This window comes from Sander vitreus, chromosome 3, assembly GCF_031162955.1.
Source record: "Sander vitreus isolate 19-12246 chromosome 3, sanVit1, whole genome shotgun sequence".
In the NCBI taxonomy this organism is placed as follows: domain Eukaryota; kingdom Metazoa; phylum Chordata; class Actinopteri; order Perciformes; family Percidae; genus Sander; species Sander vitreus.
The window spans coordinates 15,146,009-15,164,764 of record NC_135857.1 but is presented as its reverse complement, the minus strand read 5'-3'; the positions used below and the strand labels follow the sequence as shown (position 1 = coordinate 15,164,764).

The 18,756-nt window shown below is 38.8% G+C and overlaps 3 protein-coding genes across 3 annotated transcripts; 2 read left to right on the top strand and 1 right to left on the bottom strand.

Annotated features, from left to right (window-relative positions):
* Positions 1–834: 834 nt before the first annotated feature.
* On the top strand, positions 835–2,230 carry LOC144514036 (uncharacterized). Its single transcript, XM_078245229.1, has 3 exons — positions 835–855; positions 989–1,047; positions 1,375–2,230. The coding sequence occupies exons 1-3, from the start codon at positions 835–837 to the stop codon at positions 2,228–2,230; spliced, it is 936 nt and encodes a 311-aa protein (XP_078101355.1).
* A 704-nt stretch (positions 2,231–2,934) lies between these two features.
* LOC144514026 (zona pellucida-like domain-containing protein 1) lies at positions 2,935–6,635 on the bottom strand. The gene is made up of 10 exons (XM_078245219.1): positions 6,542–6,635; positions 6,041–6,267; positions 5,654–5,844; positions 5,448–5,520; positions 5,262–5,359; positions 5,044–5,127; positions 4,765–4,936; positions 3,310–3,409; positions 3,199–3,222; positions 2,935–3,089 (listed from the first exon to the last, which is right to left on the bottom strand). The coding sequence occupies exons 1-10, from the start codon at positions 6,633–6,635 to the stop codon at positions 2,935–2,937; spliced, it is 1,218 nt and encodes a 405-aa protein (XP_078101345.1).
* A 5,486-nt stretch (positions 6,636–12,121) lies between these two features.
* laynb (layilin b) lies at positions 12,122–18,756 on the top strand. Its single transcript, XM_078246213.1, has 7 exons — positions 12,122–12,547; positions 13,788–14,094; positions 14,362–14,519; positions 15,217–15,261; positions 15,903–15,980; positions 16,172–16,289; positions 16,753–18,756. Exons 1-7 carry the CDS (start codon positions 12,475–12,477, stop codon positions 17,069–17,071), a joined length of 1,098 nt encoding a protein of 365 aa, XP_078102339.1. The 5' UTR covers positions 12,122–12,474; the 3' UTR covers positions 17,072–18,756.

Sequence of the window (18,756 nt, the reverse complement as noted above, 5' to 3'; positions counted from 1 at the left end):
AAAAGATAGAACACAGAAAAACAAGAGTTAAGCACAATCAGCAGTTTTTCCTTGTGCTTGTGTTATAGCTGCTCTGTCCTACCGTTTAGTGTATTGTCAAGCATTCAAAACAAACGTTCCTAATCAAGGCTCCATGGGATGAATTCTTACACAATTTAAAACACACTAAACATAAAAAAAAATAATAATAAAAAAAAAAACTTGCATAATGCTTAAAAAGCCACAACAGCCAATGTGGGTCAAACAAGTGACCCCATTGTAAATATTCATACAATTCTGATTCCTGGCAAAGTGGGTCTTTGACATCAAAAGCCAGGAATCCAGCCACATTTGTTATCTGGCTGTGGACACACAAACTTACACTGGTTGAACTTTTTTTAGTCGCTCTAATAAACTTATTAACCCTACCTTATTTTCAATATTTTCTTTACATTACTGTAAGAGTATTATTATGACTACTAGTATTGTTATCTTATTGCATTATTTGTATTGTTATTATGTCATATGTTATAAATACTTTCTCCCTTTGACACACTATCTTAAATATGTGTCCTTATTGACATGACACTTTCCATAAATCAATTCTGCAAGAATGCTGTTAAGTTTTATGAAGGACACTATTGACATGGCCCCACCTTGTGTGTGTGTCTGTGTGTGTGTGTGTGTGTGTGTGTGTGTGTGTGTGTGTGTGTGTGTGTGTGTGTGTGTGTGTGTGTGTGTTCATGTTCCGTCATCAGTGTGACCCTCCACGTGTTGACTGTTGACACAGGCAGAATTTGGGCTGCCGCACTGATAACAAGGACCTTTATAAGTCAGATGAGAGGAGAAGTCACTATGCAGACCTCTGATCCTCAGGTAAAGGCAAGCCACTTCTTCACTTATTGATCTTCTTCTTGTCTTCTGTCTTACACCAATAAGGGACTATATGTAAAGTGAATTGTAGATACAGGAAATTCTTACATTTTCTTTTTCATCTGTCTCTCCACAGAAAGAAAAGCATGTGTCTAGTCAGTGTGATCTTCGCCCTGTCATTCTTGACAACTTCAGGTATACATTGCTCCTAAAATGCTGTTAAATACGCTTTACTTTGCAATGTATTTCTTTTTTTTCATGTATGTTTTCTTTGTCCGTAGCATATCCACTTCATCGTAACACCAGGGAGGCAACCTGGAATGATTCAATTGCCAACCAGGCTCATGACAAGACAGAATTCAGAACAGATGTGGAGTAAGTTGACTAAACTACTCAAAACTTAAAGACTGTTAAAGACCTGAAATAAATGTGCATGCATACACTCAAGTTGAGGTGAAATATTTAAAGAGAAACCATGTCAAAATGCTTTCTAAATCAGTGCTTTTGTCTCCCTTTACTCAGTCAGATCTACAAGAGCAACATAGACAGCAGCAGCCTTTACGACCCAGATAACCAGAGCAAAAACCCTGTTGCAGAGGAGATGCAACGCAAACTTATCATGGAGTCAGAGCGTCTGCGTAACCGTCTGCGCCAAGAGCTGGCCGAGCTGAACGAGAGGTTGTCCCCATCTCCAGCCCACCTCAGCTCCACTCTGGCCAGCATGAGAGAGCGCTTGGCTCCCTTCACCCAGCAGCTCCAGAGCTCTCTCAGCAGTAACACCCAAGATCTGTGTGGCCAGCTGAGCCTCTATCTGCAGGGCCTGGAGACAGCAGAGGCCCAGGCAGTGGCCAGTCCGGCTCTGTATCAGGAAGCCTTCCACTGGATGAGCCAAACCCTGGAGCACAGCAGCTCCGAGGTGGCTAACCTCATCACCGATTTCCATACTAAAACCGTAGGGGTGATCGAACAGCTGAAAGCGATCAATGCTAGGGAGCGAGAGGCAGTCAAGTCAGAGCACTGGCAGGAAATTAGCTCCAGGTTGGGACAGGAAGTGAGTTCTCTGAGAGTGGAGGCACAGAACAGAGTGGGGGCTCTCAAGGCAGAGCTAACTGCTCTTCTAGAAACTGCGCGGCCTGGTAAGGCTGAAGTGACAGCCAGTTTGGAGCGGTTCTGCCAAAATGCAGCCCTGCAGAGCCAAGTGTTTCAGGCCCGGATGGAGAGGCTGTTTCAGGGGCTGGAAGAGGAGCTGGAGGTCCAGGGATCCTCCAGTCTGTCTCCATCTTCCTCCTCCACATCCACACAGCCAGGTGGTTATTTGCAGGAGGACTTCTCAGTTAAACTCTCTGCTCTGATCCAAGACATTCTGCACTCAGTGTAGTAACTGAGACTACTGTACATGTTCACAAAAAAACTATCAATTAACCATTATGGTCCTATTAAGTGTATCATTTGACTTGTATTCTCATCCATAAATGTGGTTTGTTGTTTGCCATTGTACCAGCAAAGTAAGTCAGTAAATATTTATGAGTGTTTGGTTTTGATTGATGTATTTGTTTCATTCTGTATGTAAATGTCAGTATATCTTTATGTAATATACTGTAAATCACAAAGTGCAACGTGAACCTGATTTCAAACATTATTTTTAATATGTACAAAACAGATCTGACTTGTATACTGCATATTACAGTGCTCAAAATATATATCTTTGTATATATGTATATAAATGTTTTAAGAAATGACGTTCTGTACATGATACCCAAAAACTAGTGAGACTGTCTGACTGGTAGGAATGTGTTGTCAACATAAACATAAACATGACATAAAATATGAAATGAATATCTGCCTTAAATACCAGTTAATGTTTCTTTTTTTACACATAGTTTAGGTTTGACTATTCGGTCATAACCGATAAATGACTACTGAATGCAGATGCAGCAAGTATACAGAGGAGGTTATATAAGATACCAGTGTATTTGCTAGGTTTCCATGATCACCAGACAAGCACATTTGATTATTACCGACAAATCACAACATTAGATCAGATTACAATATGCTGTGAGGCGACGAGGCAAAGACAATTTGTCATTTGTCATGAAGTAATCCTCCCGCCCAATAAAACTTCTTCAGGGCGAACCAGCCACCAAGAACCAGCAAGACAGCAGCAGCCAAGCCAAACACCAGCCCCACCACCAGGCCCGTCACGTTCACGTTATCCTTCTCTGATGCCATGTTATTACCTGATTGACACAGGGAGAGATTCATGAAGATTGCTCTTTGGGTTGTCGTAACATCTTCCAAGGTATAAAAATGTATATCTCATGATGAATTTGATCACAATATACTCACTGTAGGCAGCTGCATATGGTATGTCTGTAAAAAAGGAAGATAAGAAAGAGAGTCGGTGAAAAAGTCAACTTTTTATCATGGTTCAATATAGTGTTTGTTGCTGGTTCTTACCTTCTCTGGCAGTGTAAAGAGGTCCAACTGAAACAGTGGCAGATTCGCTGGTTTCTTTTCCAAAAGGAGTCACAGATCTTTTTCTTCTGCTTTTACAGGCCTGAAAAACAACACACATCCAGTTGGATTTAGTTTGATCTATGATGGAAAACTATATACATTTTAAGTTTAGGAAATAATGTGTGATGTACAGTACATGTTTTATTTTATGACAAAATTGAAAAAGAAGCAATGAAGACAAATTGGGGTGCCCTGGTGGCTTGGGGATTTGAGGTGCCAAACATAAACCACAATGTCCCTGGAATGACCAAGGACCTTTGTTGTAGTCGTTTCCTATCATTCTCCCTACATTTCCTGTCATCTCCCTACACTGTCAATGTGGGACTTATAGTAATATTGCCCATATAAAGGGACACCCCCCTTTCTCGTTTGTTATTTTGCTTGATTATGTTAATGTGTTGTTCTACTCCTACATTCGCTTGCACAATATAATATTCAATAACACTGGGACAGTATGCATGAGGCATGGGTGAGTACAAAGGCACAGGCACTGTGGGCAGCCATGAGGGGTCCTGCACAATTCAGTAAACACTTGTTCTTCTTTTACTGTCTATGAGTAAACACCATAGTTAAAATCCTGAGTACAGCCGTGAATAAGGCTGAAATGTGTGTGTTCTGTGATTACAGGTGAGCATAGTAGTTGCTAAGTTATTGTAGTGTACTAATACAAATGTGAAACAAACATACATGTCATAGTTGATATCATAATGCAATGTAAGTTAATGTGACGGAAAAGTTATTTAGTGCTAGTATCTCTGAAAAGGGCACTCGGCTCGATGCAGCTAAGTAGCTAACCGGCAGCCTCGTGTGGGTGGCCTGTGTGAATATATGTATTGTGCTGCAGCTAGACTGTATATGAGTGCAGGTAGTAATGTAATATGATCATTCGTATTTTATGCACTGTTATTTGAATAAGAGTTACACTAGTAGGAGTAAACACTGTACTAAATCCTTAGTGCAGCCGTGAATGAGGGTGATATGTGTGTGTGTTCTGTGATTACTGAAGGAAGAAAAGAATTCCATGCACGCCTGGAAAATCCTTCCATACATCCAAGTGTGTAACATCAGCTATCTAATAAGGCCATAAAATGCCAGGAAAAAATACTCGTTCTCCAGACATTTCTAGCAATCCTATCAAAAGCAACTGTTATGTTTCAGGTTTATTAAATCTTTGAATGTGACTAACTGCTTAACATTGTGGATAGAAAATTGTATATCTATATTTTTAAATGGGTAAGTTATATAAATGGATATATATATTTGAATATGAGATATATATAGAATATGAGAATTGAATTGAAATCTCTGCCCTAGAAATATTGGCATGGGGTACCTTTGAAAGTTGTCTTTTGAAAAATGTCTTTAAAGCAGACTCATTTGTTCTTGACTACTTACAGACAGCAGCTCTTGACATTTGCTGGGCTCACAGAGTCTCAGCATGCAGTGCAGATAGATGCTGGACTTTGCCTGGTCGCGGTGCTGAACAAAGCGGAAGGCCTCAAAGTTAAATCGGGCAACTGTGGAAAGGCCATTCCTTGTCACAGATGCCCATTGGTCCACTGAACAGCTAGCAGGGAGCAGAATTATTGAAATAGAGTTTATATTTAAAAAGTGATATGGAGGTTTAAGTATGTCCCCCATGTAAAAAGCTACTAATGACTCGTGTGTCCATACCCGGCAAAGAAGTTGTGCTGCTCATTTTGTGACATGTTGTAAGGAGTGGGAGTGGCAAAGCATTGATCCAGCAGTACATAGAAACTGAAAAGGGGCCAGTAGGCCAATGAGTTAGTTTGCTACAAGAAAAACAGTGTGCTCACTTTTATTTCAATATTTGTTTTCAGATAAGCAAATTTACTATGAGCATCCACTCATCCAAATGGGCTTTTACTTACTTTCCTGTGAGGTTAACAGCCTTGACCTCCACATAGACCCTGGTTCGTAGCTCAAGCCCTGTTGAAGGTACCACTAATGGGAAGCCATAATCAGAGCCCTGGAAAAATAAAACCAAGTAAAATAAAGCATGAGAAATTGCTCTCTAGTATACTTAGTATACTGTATAGGCTATTTCATATACTTACATTAAAAACATCCATTTTCAGTGTATCAATGAAGGTTCCGTTATTATCACTGGTCGCCACGGACACTGAGGAGCTAAAAAATCATGGAAAAGAAAATGACTATGAACAAATGTTATGTGTTGCCTGAGACAAAATGGTAACACGGTAACAGAAATATCCCTTTTGCACAATGTAGGCTCTTTTTTTAAGATGTTACAGTTACTCACGCCACAATCTGTGTGTTGTTGAGCAGGTACTCCAGTGGGTAGCGGCAGGAGAAGTGATAGTAGAGGTCAGTGGAGTAGCTGATCAACCCCTGGTCAGCTCTAGGTGTGTCAATGAACCCAGTGATGATAACTGACTGGATACTTGAGAAGCTGCTGAAGGGACCTGTGGGGTCCGGGGCCTCATCTACAATCTGGACAAGATGACAAACAACATAATCAATACATGACCTTCTTTGAAATTGTCACAGGACCCTAAATAAAATGTTTATCTGAATCCCTGTTGCGGTAAAATCACTGGAACTACTTTGTCTGATTATATGTCAATATCTCCCTAAACCTTCCAGTAATTCATTATTATTCACCATCTTCTACCAAAATCTTTCAGACCTGCAGAGACTGGCGACAGGGGTTATCGTGGCTCTGGTTAACAGGAAGCTGATAACGGAGGATTGGAGGGTCCACACTGGTGTCGCTATAGCCCTGGCACGCCGTATTGTTGTGGTTCCCGTTCAGAGCCAGGTCTGTGGTAATGAAGCCCGCCCACTGAGCTGTGCACAGGTTGATTTTCAGGGTGATCATACTGGCTCCACAAACAACTGTCATGTCTGAATTTTCTATCGAAAAAATAGAAAAAGAGAAACCAAGAAGGATGATAATATTTTAAGATAGTTTTTTTTCCATTGGAACCAGAGGTTAAATTAAAATGATCCAGTTGTTGCTGCTGCTGCAGAGACAGAGATTAGAAAAAAAAAGTCCATTACATTTAAGCAGGGGGGAAAAGTCATTTTCTCAATTTTTATTTGTCAACAAATACTGTATGTTTGATTTGTGCAGAATGCTCGTATGAAACAAAACCATTTGGCTCAGTGAACGAAATAGTTAACCTACCTGGTATCCTGTTATACTGAGATGAACAGTTGTAGAGACTCAGAGCTGGCTGCACAAGCACAACCAGCAGAGAGAGACAAAGATGGAGAGTCATTCTGTCTGGAGGAGACTCAAATTCATAAATTCTGTAGATGTTAGATGGGGGGGGGAATGAATAATTAAATAAAAAACAGATGCACAAAAATGATTATTTAGAAAAATCACACATTGGTAAAAGTACAATTTTTATGTGACTATAATTTTCAATATCACATTTTTTTTAATCAAAATGTTCTTTTGCCTAGCTGAAACTGTTGACATTTTCCCTAAAATGTTGCAATTTAAAATCAATACATTTCAAATAGACCTATGAGTCTTACCTTAACTCCTACCTGAGCAGGTGTCTCAGAAGTAGTCGTGCAGTGGGGCTTTTATAGTATTTGACAGCCTCAAGACATCTAAAACCATAGAGGTGTGACTCTCCTCTTTTCAACGTACAGATCCCTGTGCACGCACAATTACACACACACACACACTTGCACGTTCCTACCCTGACTTCTCGTTTAGACGCCAGCAGCTCCTGGCAGGGTTCACTGTCAGATCTAAACCCAGCAGATTAATGATTTAATGGGATTTGACACAGATCCCTCGGGTTAACTAAAACTGCTGTTTTAGGTTTCCCTCCATCATAAATGACTATTGAAGGTGAAATAAGGGTTTAAACTAGGATGCAATGAACATATTCATAATAAATAAACTCGCTGTACTTCAGGGAAAGAACTGCATTTTGAAACTATCAACATAATTGTCCATGGTCAGATTTCATCCATATTTCATATACATACACTAAATTCGGGAAACTACTATATTATACTACTATACTAAAGACCTGCGGGTGCTTGATCAGCACACCAATGCTATTGGTAAAACACTGACTGAAAACATGCATAATAAATTCATTTTATATGCTAATATTGATTGTACTATATTGCTATCTTCTTTAATTAATAACTGTGCTGCATTACAAATAAGTTAAATCAACAACTCTACAGAAGTACATTTTTCAAAAACATTGTGCAGAGATTCACTATCTTGAACGAAGGATTCATTTTCTTGAGAATAAAACAACTTGAATGGTTGAAAGGTGATCATTCTTGCCACAAGCAATAAAGTCCTCTGCCAACAAGGATTAACCTTTGTTAATATACCTTGCATGACAACCCTCTCCGCTTTGTCTCCATAGACTTGCATTGCAGGTGTCTATAGCTATAGGCTACAACTGTTGCTGCTTAACTGAGAAGCCCCATTGTTCCTCAGAAATATAGAATGAAAAGGAGCATTAGTGTTTTTGCTAAAGTTCCCATGGTAAGAAAAGACATTTGTTACACTATCCACAGATGCGTCACTCTTTTACAATATCTTTTGTCCTCATCTGCATCCTGGGATGTTACCTCTCAACTTGTTGATAGATAGATAGATAGATAGATAGATAGATAGATAGATAGATAGATAGATAGATAGATAGATAGATAGATAGATAGATAGATAGATAGATAGATAGATAGATAGATAGATAGATAGATAGATAGATAGATACTTTATTGCAGGGTCAAAGATAATGTCTGGATGTAGATCTCTGGAAAATAATGTTCACCTGTCAATGGGTCTGGATAAACCACAAATAACCCATAAATAGATAATCATGTAAACTGCCAATAGCAATAGTTTATAGCATATCATTACTCCCCAATGAAACCACCATGCATCTCAAATTTTAGGGATTTTGAAAGATAAACTAAAAGATGAATTAAGTGTTCCTTTATGGGGTAGAAATATGAAAATGTTCCTACTTCAGATAAGCTAGATATTTATTTATTTTTAAACAAAAATTATATAATAGAAATTAATCATAAAGCAACCATTTCTTCAGTAGGAAGGCTAAAGTTAGATAAATTAGATTGCCACTGAGAGTGAGAATGGTTACTGACATATGACATTAGAAAACAATGAAAACGAGGCCTAGAGCAGGCAGAACATAGATTATAGTTTTAGAAGAAAGAGGATACACTGGGAAGGCAGTGGGGATACAGTACTGTACTTTGTGAGCATGTACAAAAAAGCATATCATTAGAGTAGCTAAAGACCCCTCAGGGTGTGAATATAGCATGTCACATTGACAACTGAGTAAATATGTTTTTTCCAACATTGCAGAGGAGTTTTTGTCTAAGCGTACATTATTTACTTGTGTAGCAATAGTTAGCTAAATACATTTTCCTATTCTTCAAGCATATGAAATAAAAAAATCAGTTAGGGTCATTTAATGGTAGAAGAATCATCCATAAGATACTGAAAATAAATACTCCACTACAAGTAAAAGTCCAGCATTCAAAAGTGTATAGTACTGAAGTATTACCAGCAAAATGTACTTAAAGTAATAAAAAGTTACTCAGAATTCAAAACAATGTCCCCAGCGACTGAGATATTATTATATATGACAACATTAGATTGTTAATACTAATGGATGACTTTAGCATTTCACTATTGTAGCTGATGTAGCTACTTAATATAAAGTTATTTCAGTCCAGTGGTTCACAACCTAGGACCCAAGATACATCATAGAGGGTGTGAGGTAATTAATTAAAAATCAAAGTTCTGTTACTCAAATTTATAATTGTTTACTTTTTGTGAAATGCTGGATCATTTGAACAGTTATACAAATGAAACCATCTGAGAAGTTTAGAGGGGAAATGTGTCTTTGGTGGAACAACTTGAAACAAGTCATGGAGCCACAACAAGATGCTGATTTTTTTATAAACTTGTCAAAAGTAAAAAAGATTGGGAACTGCTGGTTTAATCTTTAATATTGTAAGTAACCAGTAACTCCAGCTGTGAGACAATGTAGCATATTCAAGTAAAGTACCATTACCTTAAAATTGTACATAATTAAAATACTTGAGTAAATGTACTTAGTTACTTGTCACCACCGGCGTCTTTGGACACTTTCAAAAGTGAATAAGAGTTGCTGCTTAGCCTCATTTCATCAGTAGTTTGGTGTCATCTGCTGGCCAAAATTAGACAGAGCTCAAATGCCTCGTTGTTGTCTCCGTCTGCTGGACTCGTGATTCACCAGCCTTGAGGAGTGCGAGCCAAGAGATACAGCTTCCTCCTCAATGAACAGACAGCACAGTGACAGCCATTGTTTATTTGGTTCTAGGTCCAGCAGGTAGTATTCTGGCATAGAGAAACTGCACACATTGCACAGAGAGTGGGAGAAACAGGGGTTAATAGGGGCCCATGAGCTCATTTTTGCCTCAGCACCCTCAGCAGCTTAATCTGACAATGTGTCTGCCCTAATCCTGAAGGTGGAATGTCTGTTCATATATTTATTTTACAATTGTTATTATTTTAAATGTTCCATTTTTGATGTGTTATGTGGCCATCCTGGTTGTTGCTGTCTAGTTTCATGTAAACCCATATGGACACTCAAATATACAAATCAGTCTATATACAATTTTTCAAATGCTCATGCCCCATTCAAAATGTTTAATTGCATTTTATAACACCTGTATATAGAGTCCAACATTAAAGTCCTGATGTGAAATTATCTGTTGTGGATTCCTGTTTAGCACAAATAATCTTTGAGACAAGCTCAACAGTCACAGCTCTTCATCACGAGACAAACATTTGTGTGCATCAACCCTTAATCAAATAAGCTTTAAAAGGCTTTGAAAGACCAAACCAAGGAAAACTCATTCAGTCACACATGACAAGCATCCAGAGGCTCAGTCAGACAACAAGACTTCCGCAAGACAGACACCCTTGTGTTAACAGCAGAGAGAGACAGATAGAGAGAGTAGTAAACAACAAACCTACACACTGACAAACAGCCTGTGATTGTCTGTCCTCTCTCAGCTCAGAGCGGAGAGGTGCTGGTGTTTATTACTCTGCTTCCAATGTCATCTGTTGATGGATGTTGTTAAAAATTACACAACATAAGAGGACAAACTTCAGGCTGTGGTGTTCAATCATGTACTGTACATTGTGTTATAGTTCTAGATACAATGACGTGGGCTGCAGATATAGGCCTTTAATAAACAGGCCTATAAAAGGCATAGCATGGCAGAGCATCATTGTTATTTTCTCTCTGTTTTTTGTACTATTTTCACTGTATATATTTTGCAGAGGAATTGTTAGTAGATACGTTTCAAATGGGAGGTTTACGTGTATGTATTTTGATAGCAGTATGCCATTATGGTAGTGTGTTTTTAGGTTGTGGCACATATGTTTTGCAAAGATAAGGTAACAAAATTGATTGCTGTGAGAGTGTCTAAAGTTTTCGGAAAGCACTGTATCAATAACAGCGCTTCATTTTGGTGGTTGAAATGTGGGATTTAGTGAAACAACTGTATAGTTTGGGGAAATTGGAGGAATGCAATAAGTAGAGCTACATTTTAGTAAATGTGTGACCAAATATAAATTATATCTGGTCACTGCAAAGGCCATAGCACATGATTCACATCATTATACTCATCAAACCATTCAATGACTCTGACTTTGTACAACCTGTGGAAGGGAATATTATGAAGTATAGTTGGATAAATGTGAGCACTTTGACCTGTCCCTCTAACGCAGTGGTGGGCAAATAGTGGGTTGTGGGCCGCATCTGGCCCTCTGACAAAAATATTTGGCCCCCTAATAAGTTGTTACCTTCATAGTTTACATAAAAACATAACACAACGTCTAATTTGGCCCCCATAATAAAGAGAAGCATGCAAAAACCTATACCATATATGCACAAATAAAATCCTACAAACAACTACATTTAATATGAAACAGCCTTTCAGTCTTTTTGTCGAAAGTTTCAGTCTAATGATTTTGCTGGATTAAACAGTGTAAAGTGATTCATTTTCGTTGCATAAGCCATACGACTACAGAATTGCGGCTTCATTTCCTAGAATAAAATCACTCATATTCTAGGAAATGAAGCCGCAATGCCTGAAACCAAACCAAAGCAATGAACAGGAGGTATGGTTCTAAAAAAATCCTTTCCTCTTCCTCCTCTGCATGCTTTCCTGTTTCAATCTCTCTCTTCCTCTTGATCTTTTACTCTGTCCCTATCTCACTTTTGTCCTGGCTGTGTATCTCATGGTGTTTTCACAGTGAGTCAGTTTCCTTTCAAACACTTACACTTGCTTCAAGGGAGATGTTTTTTTAATCACCAGCCACATCAGACACAGACAAACTGAATGAACGGAATCACATCATAGCTTATGAGGTAAACATGTTTACCAGACAAGAAAAAGGAAAAACGGAGATGTACTTTGAACACGCACCATTAAAGTTTTTGAAGTCAACCTTGTTTCTGTTTCTGCTTTCTCGCTTCATTTTCTCCTCTGAGCTATTTTTCCCCAGACAGCACTCTGTGTGTGTGTGTGTGTGTGTGTGTGTGTGTGTGTGTGTGTGTGTGTGTGTGTGTGTGTGTGTGTGTAGTGGAAAAGGAAGGAGAGATACTCATTCTTTATTTTAATTCGGGGAGCATGATGCATAGTTTGCACAAAGACCTCTATTCATCCCATTATAATGACATTACTATATGTGGAATGGTATTCTGTTCATTTAGTAAAAAACACACGCTGCACAAATTCATACCTCAGTGGTTTGAGTTTACATCTTGGGAAAAGAACCACTGAAAAGCAACAATAGCCTACTTTCTTATTTTCAAAGCAAAAAATCTTGGACTATCTCACTCTTGATGTTTTTTTCTCCCCCTCAGCCAGACGCCATATGCACGCCTCCGCTAGTCGACCCACTTTTGACTGGACGGACCATTCGGCTGCCTCTATCATTAGTCTGGTTATCACAGGGTTTGAAAACCTGAAGTTTAACTTCTAAAAAACTCGTTTACACTTGATTCCAAGACTAATCGTGCAACACACTGGGGGGAACATGTAGACATGGATTTTATGAAGCTGTTTGGCACTGTTATCGCCGTTTTGTTCCACCCTGGATCCGCGTCTAAAATAAATGGTAAGAATTTATTTCGGAGGAACTAAAGCTCCCTTTTTAAATGCCACTGATACGGTATAATATTGTGTATTTTGCTCCAAGGTAAGACTTCGACTTGTTTGTTGTTTTTTTTTACCGAGAAAGTTTTTGCAGTTTGCATGCAGCGCTGAACGAGGCTGTGCATTTGTTGTGGCCTAAGTTTTTTGTATATTTTTGTATTTTCTTAAGTGGATTGAGGTAACGAGGTTGATACCAGAACCACTGTGCGAAGATAAAGCATACAGCAGGCCTGTGTGCGTTTTAATGATAACCAGGCTGCGCTGCAGTCATACGGCAGCACGCGATGTGCTGGAAAATGAACATCGACAGGGTGTTTGCGATTCACATCGGTGATTTGAAGTCAGGAGGTCACATAGTTTTTCTCACTTTAATCATATAGGAGCCTACCCATAACAATGCTGCAGTGCTTACTTTAATAACAGCAGCACGTACTAACTACACCAATATGCAACAGACGCCTACATCCATAGACGATCACTCATATTCTATTATCTATAAGGTGAAAATAGAAATGATAGAAGCAATGTTTCTAATAGAGATGAAATGTGTATTCTTTGCTTTTTTCTGGAAAAGAGAAAATCACTTCTTTCACATCATAATCTCACTTGTTTTTAACTCCTATACAACCTGTAACGAGGGGTCACAGGTAGACATGACTTTGTATCAATGGGTCAGAAGCAATACAAAAGTTAGGAACCACTGGTTTCATTTATTGTCTGTTTATTAGTTGGTATATTAACAAAAAAAGACCCGTAAGTGATGTTCCATTTGTGCCTTAGACCATCATTATTAATTTTGTAAAGCCATAATTAACATACTTCAGTCAATAATTAAGCAACTCATTGTGCCACCTCAGCAAACCACTGCATTTCAGATTCACATATTTAAAATCTCTCACAGTGCACCACTGCATCAAAACTATTTTAAATGACATAATGCCAATCTAGAAAAAAACAAGTCTTTTTTTAAACCCTTAAAAATATAGCTTTTACACTGTAATTTCACTACCATATAGTTTACCCTACCCACGTTGCAGGAAATTGTGGAAAGACAGGCAAAAAAGTTCTGGTTCCTAATTTGTCTGTGATGCTATGTAGGTTGTTTATAATCTTCCTGCCATGTGGGTGTCACAGGAAGTCTTCAGAAAAAAACCCTTCACTTATCACCTTGGTTTCTCCCTGATGCTGACTGTGGTGTCCAGGCCAAAGGATCTGTCGGCGCGGGACAGAGCGCCCATGCTACAAGGTGTCCTACATCCAGGACAGTAGGCAGAGGCTGACCTTCGAGGATGCCAGGCAGGCCTGCAGGTCAGATGGAGGCGACTTGCTCAGCATTGAAACAGAAAGCGAGCAGCGGCTGATGGGGAGGTTTATACAGCAGCTGCAGGCTGGAGATGGAGACTTCTGGATTGGGCTCCGGCGCAGCCCACAGCGTTACAGGGCAGGCACCACAAGCCCAGGGTGCCCCTCGCAGTACTATTGGCTGGATGGGAGCAAGGCCAAGTTCAGGTCTTTCTCACTTTTGTTTATCATTTCTCTATGTATGAATGTATGAGGGATCTCAGGGGACACAGCACACACAAAAAAAGGAAATATCAGTGAAAAAGGATGTAGTCAGATACATTTTTTTAAATAGTGCTTGTGTGGGAATGATGGAATGTCTACAGTCCTTTGCAAGAATTTGGGAATGAGATATTCAGATATAAAGTAAAACTGCATACAATAATGTGAATTGTCCAATAAGCAATACAATTTGCTAAATCTTATTTGCTGTAGGAACTGGCATTGGGATGAGCCATCGTGTGGTGTTGAAATGTGTGTGGTTCTCTACTACCAGCCCTCGGCACCACCCGACGAAGAAGGTCATTTCCTGTTCCAGTGGAACGATGACAACTGCAACTCCAAAAACAACTTTGTGTGCAAATACCCGGAAGGTGAGCCAGTAGATCACATACACTGGGCTGTTGTACCTGGCTGCGCAGTGCTGAGAATTATTGACATTCGGCACTCTTGGTTTTACTTGGTTCTTAAATCCACAAAATCTGAAGTTTATCCACCCGTTTATCCAAAACCATTACTAAAATGTTGCCACCGCAGTCAATCACTAGCACTAAACAAGTAATGTGCAATTTTAAATGTTAGTTGTCTGGATTACTGTAAGGCTCTGCTCTCTGGAAACCCCAAAATCTATATACTGTATCTGCCTGGGTCTTTAAGGTACTGTATACCTGATATCTTAAATATTTCTTTTTAAATTAACCCTTTTGGTTTATAGTCCTTTAAGGGACTTAACAACTGTGAAACAACCCTTCACTGAGTCTGTGTCCAGACTTTGTGGTCATATATATATATATATATATAACAACCTTAAGCATATTTTTATTTTATTTAAAGAGTTTACTTCTCTGAAGACTATTTGGGGCTTCTTTTTATTTTGTTGATTCATTTTTGCTTTTTTTCTAATGATTCTTTCTGTTGTTTATATTTTCTTTTCTTTTTTTATTGCAGATGTGAAACGGTTCTTGAATGTGTGCCTTTATGTGTTCAATCTTTTTATGAGCTGAGTGAAGTGGCGATGATTACATAATTTGTAAGGATTGATGTTAACTGCCTTTTCTCTGTCTTTTACAGAAAAAGTACCAGTATTTACTGAGGAAGGGAACACAGCACATGCAGGTACAACTGTACCTGACTACCCCACACATGCTGTCCTTGTATGCATGATGTTTCTTTGGGATATAGATAACAAGTCACTGCAGATGTGTTTATACTTAGATCAAGAAAAGTCTGACTAAACTGCCACATTACTACTTTACTACTTACTTTAAATGTTAACTTCCCTTTTGTGTAAATAAAGACCTATAGTGGTCAAAATGTATTAATGTTTGGGTTGTACATTACAGTACATATGTGATGTATTCAGTCTTGTCGCAAATAACTTTCTGATTCCCTTAAGGATAAATGTTATTCAGGAAAAAATAGTCAAAAAAGTTTTACAAAAAGGGAATCAACATATATTCAAAACTTATACAACACATGTATTCACATATATTATGAAAAATTTCAAATAGGCTACTTAAGCTAACAGTTCATAGAGCTGCATATGATAACATCATCAACAATAAGGAAATTTAAAATGTGAAATTCAAACCATTAGGTACCAAACATGGAATTTGTTTTACATGATGCTTTTAATATTTCAAATCAAACTCTTAACATGTTTAGTTTATTGTTTCTTATAGTTTGATAAACAATGCCATGTGTTATATTTTTTCATGTCACATTCAACTGGTGAACTTGTTTTCTGATTGCTCTAGTTCCATCTCTGAGGCCAAACATATTCTCAACTACAGAGAGAGATGAGAGGATAAAAATAGGACTACCTGAGTCATCAGGTAAGAAAAATAAAATAACACTTATATAAGTATATTTACTCTTGATACTTACAGTTAAAGCCCTTCATGTTTTCAGGGAAACTACTAAAAAAGAATGTAGTAACAGAATCGTGGTGGGCTCTAACTATTCAAGGATAAAGCTCTAGTCATCTAACAAGAAGTTTTGCCAAGTAATATTCTTTCCTTTGCAGTGTCTCTCTCAGACAACACCCTGTATGTTTCCTACATCCTTTATGCAACTATGCCTGCTCTGCTACTGCTGCTGTTTGCAGCTGCTGGATTCTTCTGCTATAAACAGCATGCTAAGAGGTAAAAGCAGAAAAGTGCAAGCTGTCATACTAAAAAACAATACCATGTACTTATTTGTTGTACTGCAAACATAAAACATTGTGTTTCTGGATACAGAGTAATACAATGACATATTTATAAGCATTTTAAAAGAAAGAATTTCCTTTTATGCAGAAGATGTTAATATATCTGTGCATAATGCATTTATTGACTATTTATTTAATATATGGCACGTCAATGCAGCTCTACTCCAAGCTCTACATATTACTCAGTTTTGGCCATTGTGAGAACACATTTCCTAAGGGTATATATATAACTTAAATACTTTTTGTATCTTTGGTCTTAGAAAAGTTTGTGGTTTGAAACAAGTAGCCTAGTGGAAATGTGTTTTCTCACTTAATGTAGCCTGTAAAGAGGTTCACTAATCAGCGGCATGTTGTGATGATCACACTGCACTCATTAATGTCATTTCTTTCATATTCAGGAGGAAGACAGAAACAGAAAGCTACCCCAGCAGATCAAAACCGTCGATGTCAACAACAGCATCACCTTATGCCATACAAGGACCTTACGCCTTTAGTGACATTAGCAAACTGCAACCTCACACTGCTCTGGACAGCAGCATACCAGCAGACATCATGAAAAAGTACTCCTGTGCTCCTTCCCAGGACTCCCATTGTGACGACTATGAGAATGTGTCATGTGCGGAAAGGGAGAGCGGCTTTGTGACCAATGACATCTATGAGACCTGCAGAGCCCAGAGCCGGCAGACTGGTTGGGTGGAAAATGAGATCTATGGATAACACTGTTGATGCAGCCATAGCTGGTCTCTGTGAGTGTCTGTCAACCTCATACCAGCTATAGAACATGACCCAGCTAGACAGAGGAACACAATGTTCTCAATCCCTTTCTTCCTGTACACCCTACTGGTTACTTGTGTGTTGCAGGCTAACTAAACATGTGTCTGTGTCGGCCTGGACTTATACCTATATTCAAATAATCTCCTGTGTGTACCTCCAGTGCTGCATCCTGAGCATCCAGCATCCAAAGCTGCAAGTCAGATAAATGCTTAAAGCAGGGTTTCCCAAAGTTATGTCAACTGTGAGTCCATATTTAGGCTCTAAACTTCCCAGAACCCCAACAATAAAGAGTTCTCAAATTGGGAATCTAAGCATGGCATACCTTTGGATTCAAGAGTAATAAATTGGTTATATAAAATTGGTAATATATTTAAGATATTTCTAATAAATGTTATCATTAAACAAGACTAAGAGTCTGCAAGGATTCTAGTAGCTCTGTGAGGCTGTACTCAGGCACAGTGGTGCTTTGAGCTGAATGCTAATGTCAGATGTCAAAAATGTCAAATATTAAATGGATTAAAAGTTAGGGAATCCAATCCAATCATTCAGACACTTTACTCTGAACCACAAATTTCAACCTTATGATGATGCTATAACATTGAGATGCATCATCTGGACAAATTCTCTGACAAATTATATAACTTCACAGCAGCACGAAGGCTTTGGTTTCAAATAATTAACTCAAATACGCATTACTGAGTCAGGGCAGGTTAGCGGTACAGCAGTGCTGCTATATTTCGGCATGGTGGATTGCACATTTAACCATGGGTATAAGTGCAAGTTTTGAAGACTCACGCATGGTTACTCATCTTGTAAACAATCCAAAAATAGACTATTCAGCCGCTTTCAAATCACGTCACTCGATATGAGACACAAGGACAAAAAGATCCTGTTGTCTTTCTATAACAGTGGAGTTATCCTATTCAGGGACTATTCTGACCCTTTCTCTAAACCTAAAGAGTGGTGTCAGCCCAGTCTAAGGCTTCCTGTTTGGACTCTGATGTCAGGGAACAGGACAGTACATGCGGAAACACTGATGACAGAACTCTGCTGACCCCAGTAAACCTCAAAGCTGTGGGCTTTCCCAGACCCCACCTGACTGTGTGGGAAACTCAACCCTTCTACTGATCTGACAGTACAGAGAGTTTTTAGGGTTGACCATTTTTGAGTATGTCAATGTCATGGATTCATTCATCGGTGTTTGCTTGTAAATGCCTGCCTTGTAAATTTGTAAAATAATCATGGATATACATTACTAAACACAAATGCCTTTGTTATTTCTGAGTGGGCTGCTGGGTCTGTGTCTTAGAAATATGTAGCAAGCCCAGTAAGGAGAGGCTGAGTGTGTTCTTGGAGAATGTTAGACAGGAAATGCCAAAAGCACATCTGGAACTCTTACATTCAGGAAGTCTATGCGTGACAGCGGAGGCCTTCGGAGTGCTGCTCTGCCTGCCCGTAATCCACTGCTCTGTGTTAGACTGTCACGGCATGAGCTGAAGAGAACAACTGCTGGGTGTGAATGTGTGCTGAATCTTAAACATGACGTGATCTTTAGATGTCAAATAAAGTTTGGTTACAAGATGTTGTGGTTGCATTCCTTATTTAATAAAACTATGAGTATATTCAAA

What these genes read in the sequence shown, in the direction of transcription:
- LOC144514036 (XM_078245229.1), top strand. Translation starts at nt 835, where the DNA reads ATGCAGACCTCTGATCCTCAG. An exon ending in TGCAGACCTCTGATCCTCAG is followed by an intron (nt 856 to 988) that starts GTAAAGGCAAGC and finishes GTCTCTCCACAG; the next exon opens with AAAGAAAAGCATGTGTCTAG. An exon ending in GTCATTCTTGACAACTTCAG is followed by an intron (nt 1,048 to 1,374) that starts GTATACATTGCT and finishes CCCTTTACTCAG; the next exon opens with TCAGATCTACAAGAGCAACA.
- laynb (XM_078246213.1), top strand. Translation starts at nt 12,475, where the DNA reads ATGGATTTTATGAAGCTGTTTGGCACTGTTATCGCCGTTTTGTTCCAC. An exon ending in AGGGAACACAGCACATGCAG is followed by an intron (nt 15,262 to 15,902) that starts GTACAACTGTAC and finishes TGATTGCTCTAG; the next exon opens with TTCCATCTCTGAGGCCAAAC. An exon ending in TATAAACAGCATGCTAAGAG is followed by an intron (nt 16,290 to 16,752) that starts GTAAAAGCAGAA and finishes TTTCATATTCAG; the next exon opens with GAGGAAGACAGAAACAGAAA.
- LOC144514026 (XM_078245219.1), bottom strand. Translation starts at nt 6,635, where the DNA reads ATGACTCTCCATCTTTGTCTCTCTCTGCTGGTTGTGCTTGTGCAGCCA. An exon ending in TCTTTACACTGCCAGAGAAG is followed by an intron (nt 3,223 to 3,309) that starts GTAAGAACCAGC and finishes CCTTTTTTACAG; the next exon opens with ACATACCATATGCAGCTGCC. An exon ending in ACCATATGCAGCTGCCTACA is followed by an intron (nt 3,090 to 3,198) that starts GTGAGTATATTG and finishes TGTGTCAATCAG; the next exon opens with GTAATAACATGGCATCAGAG.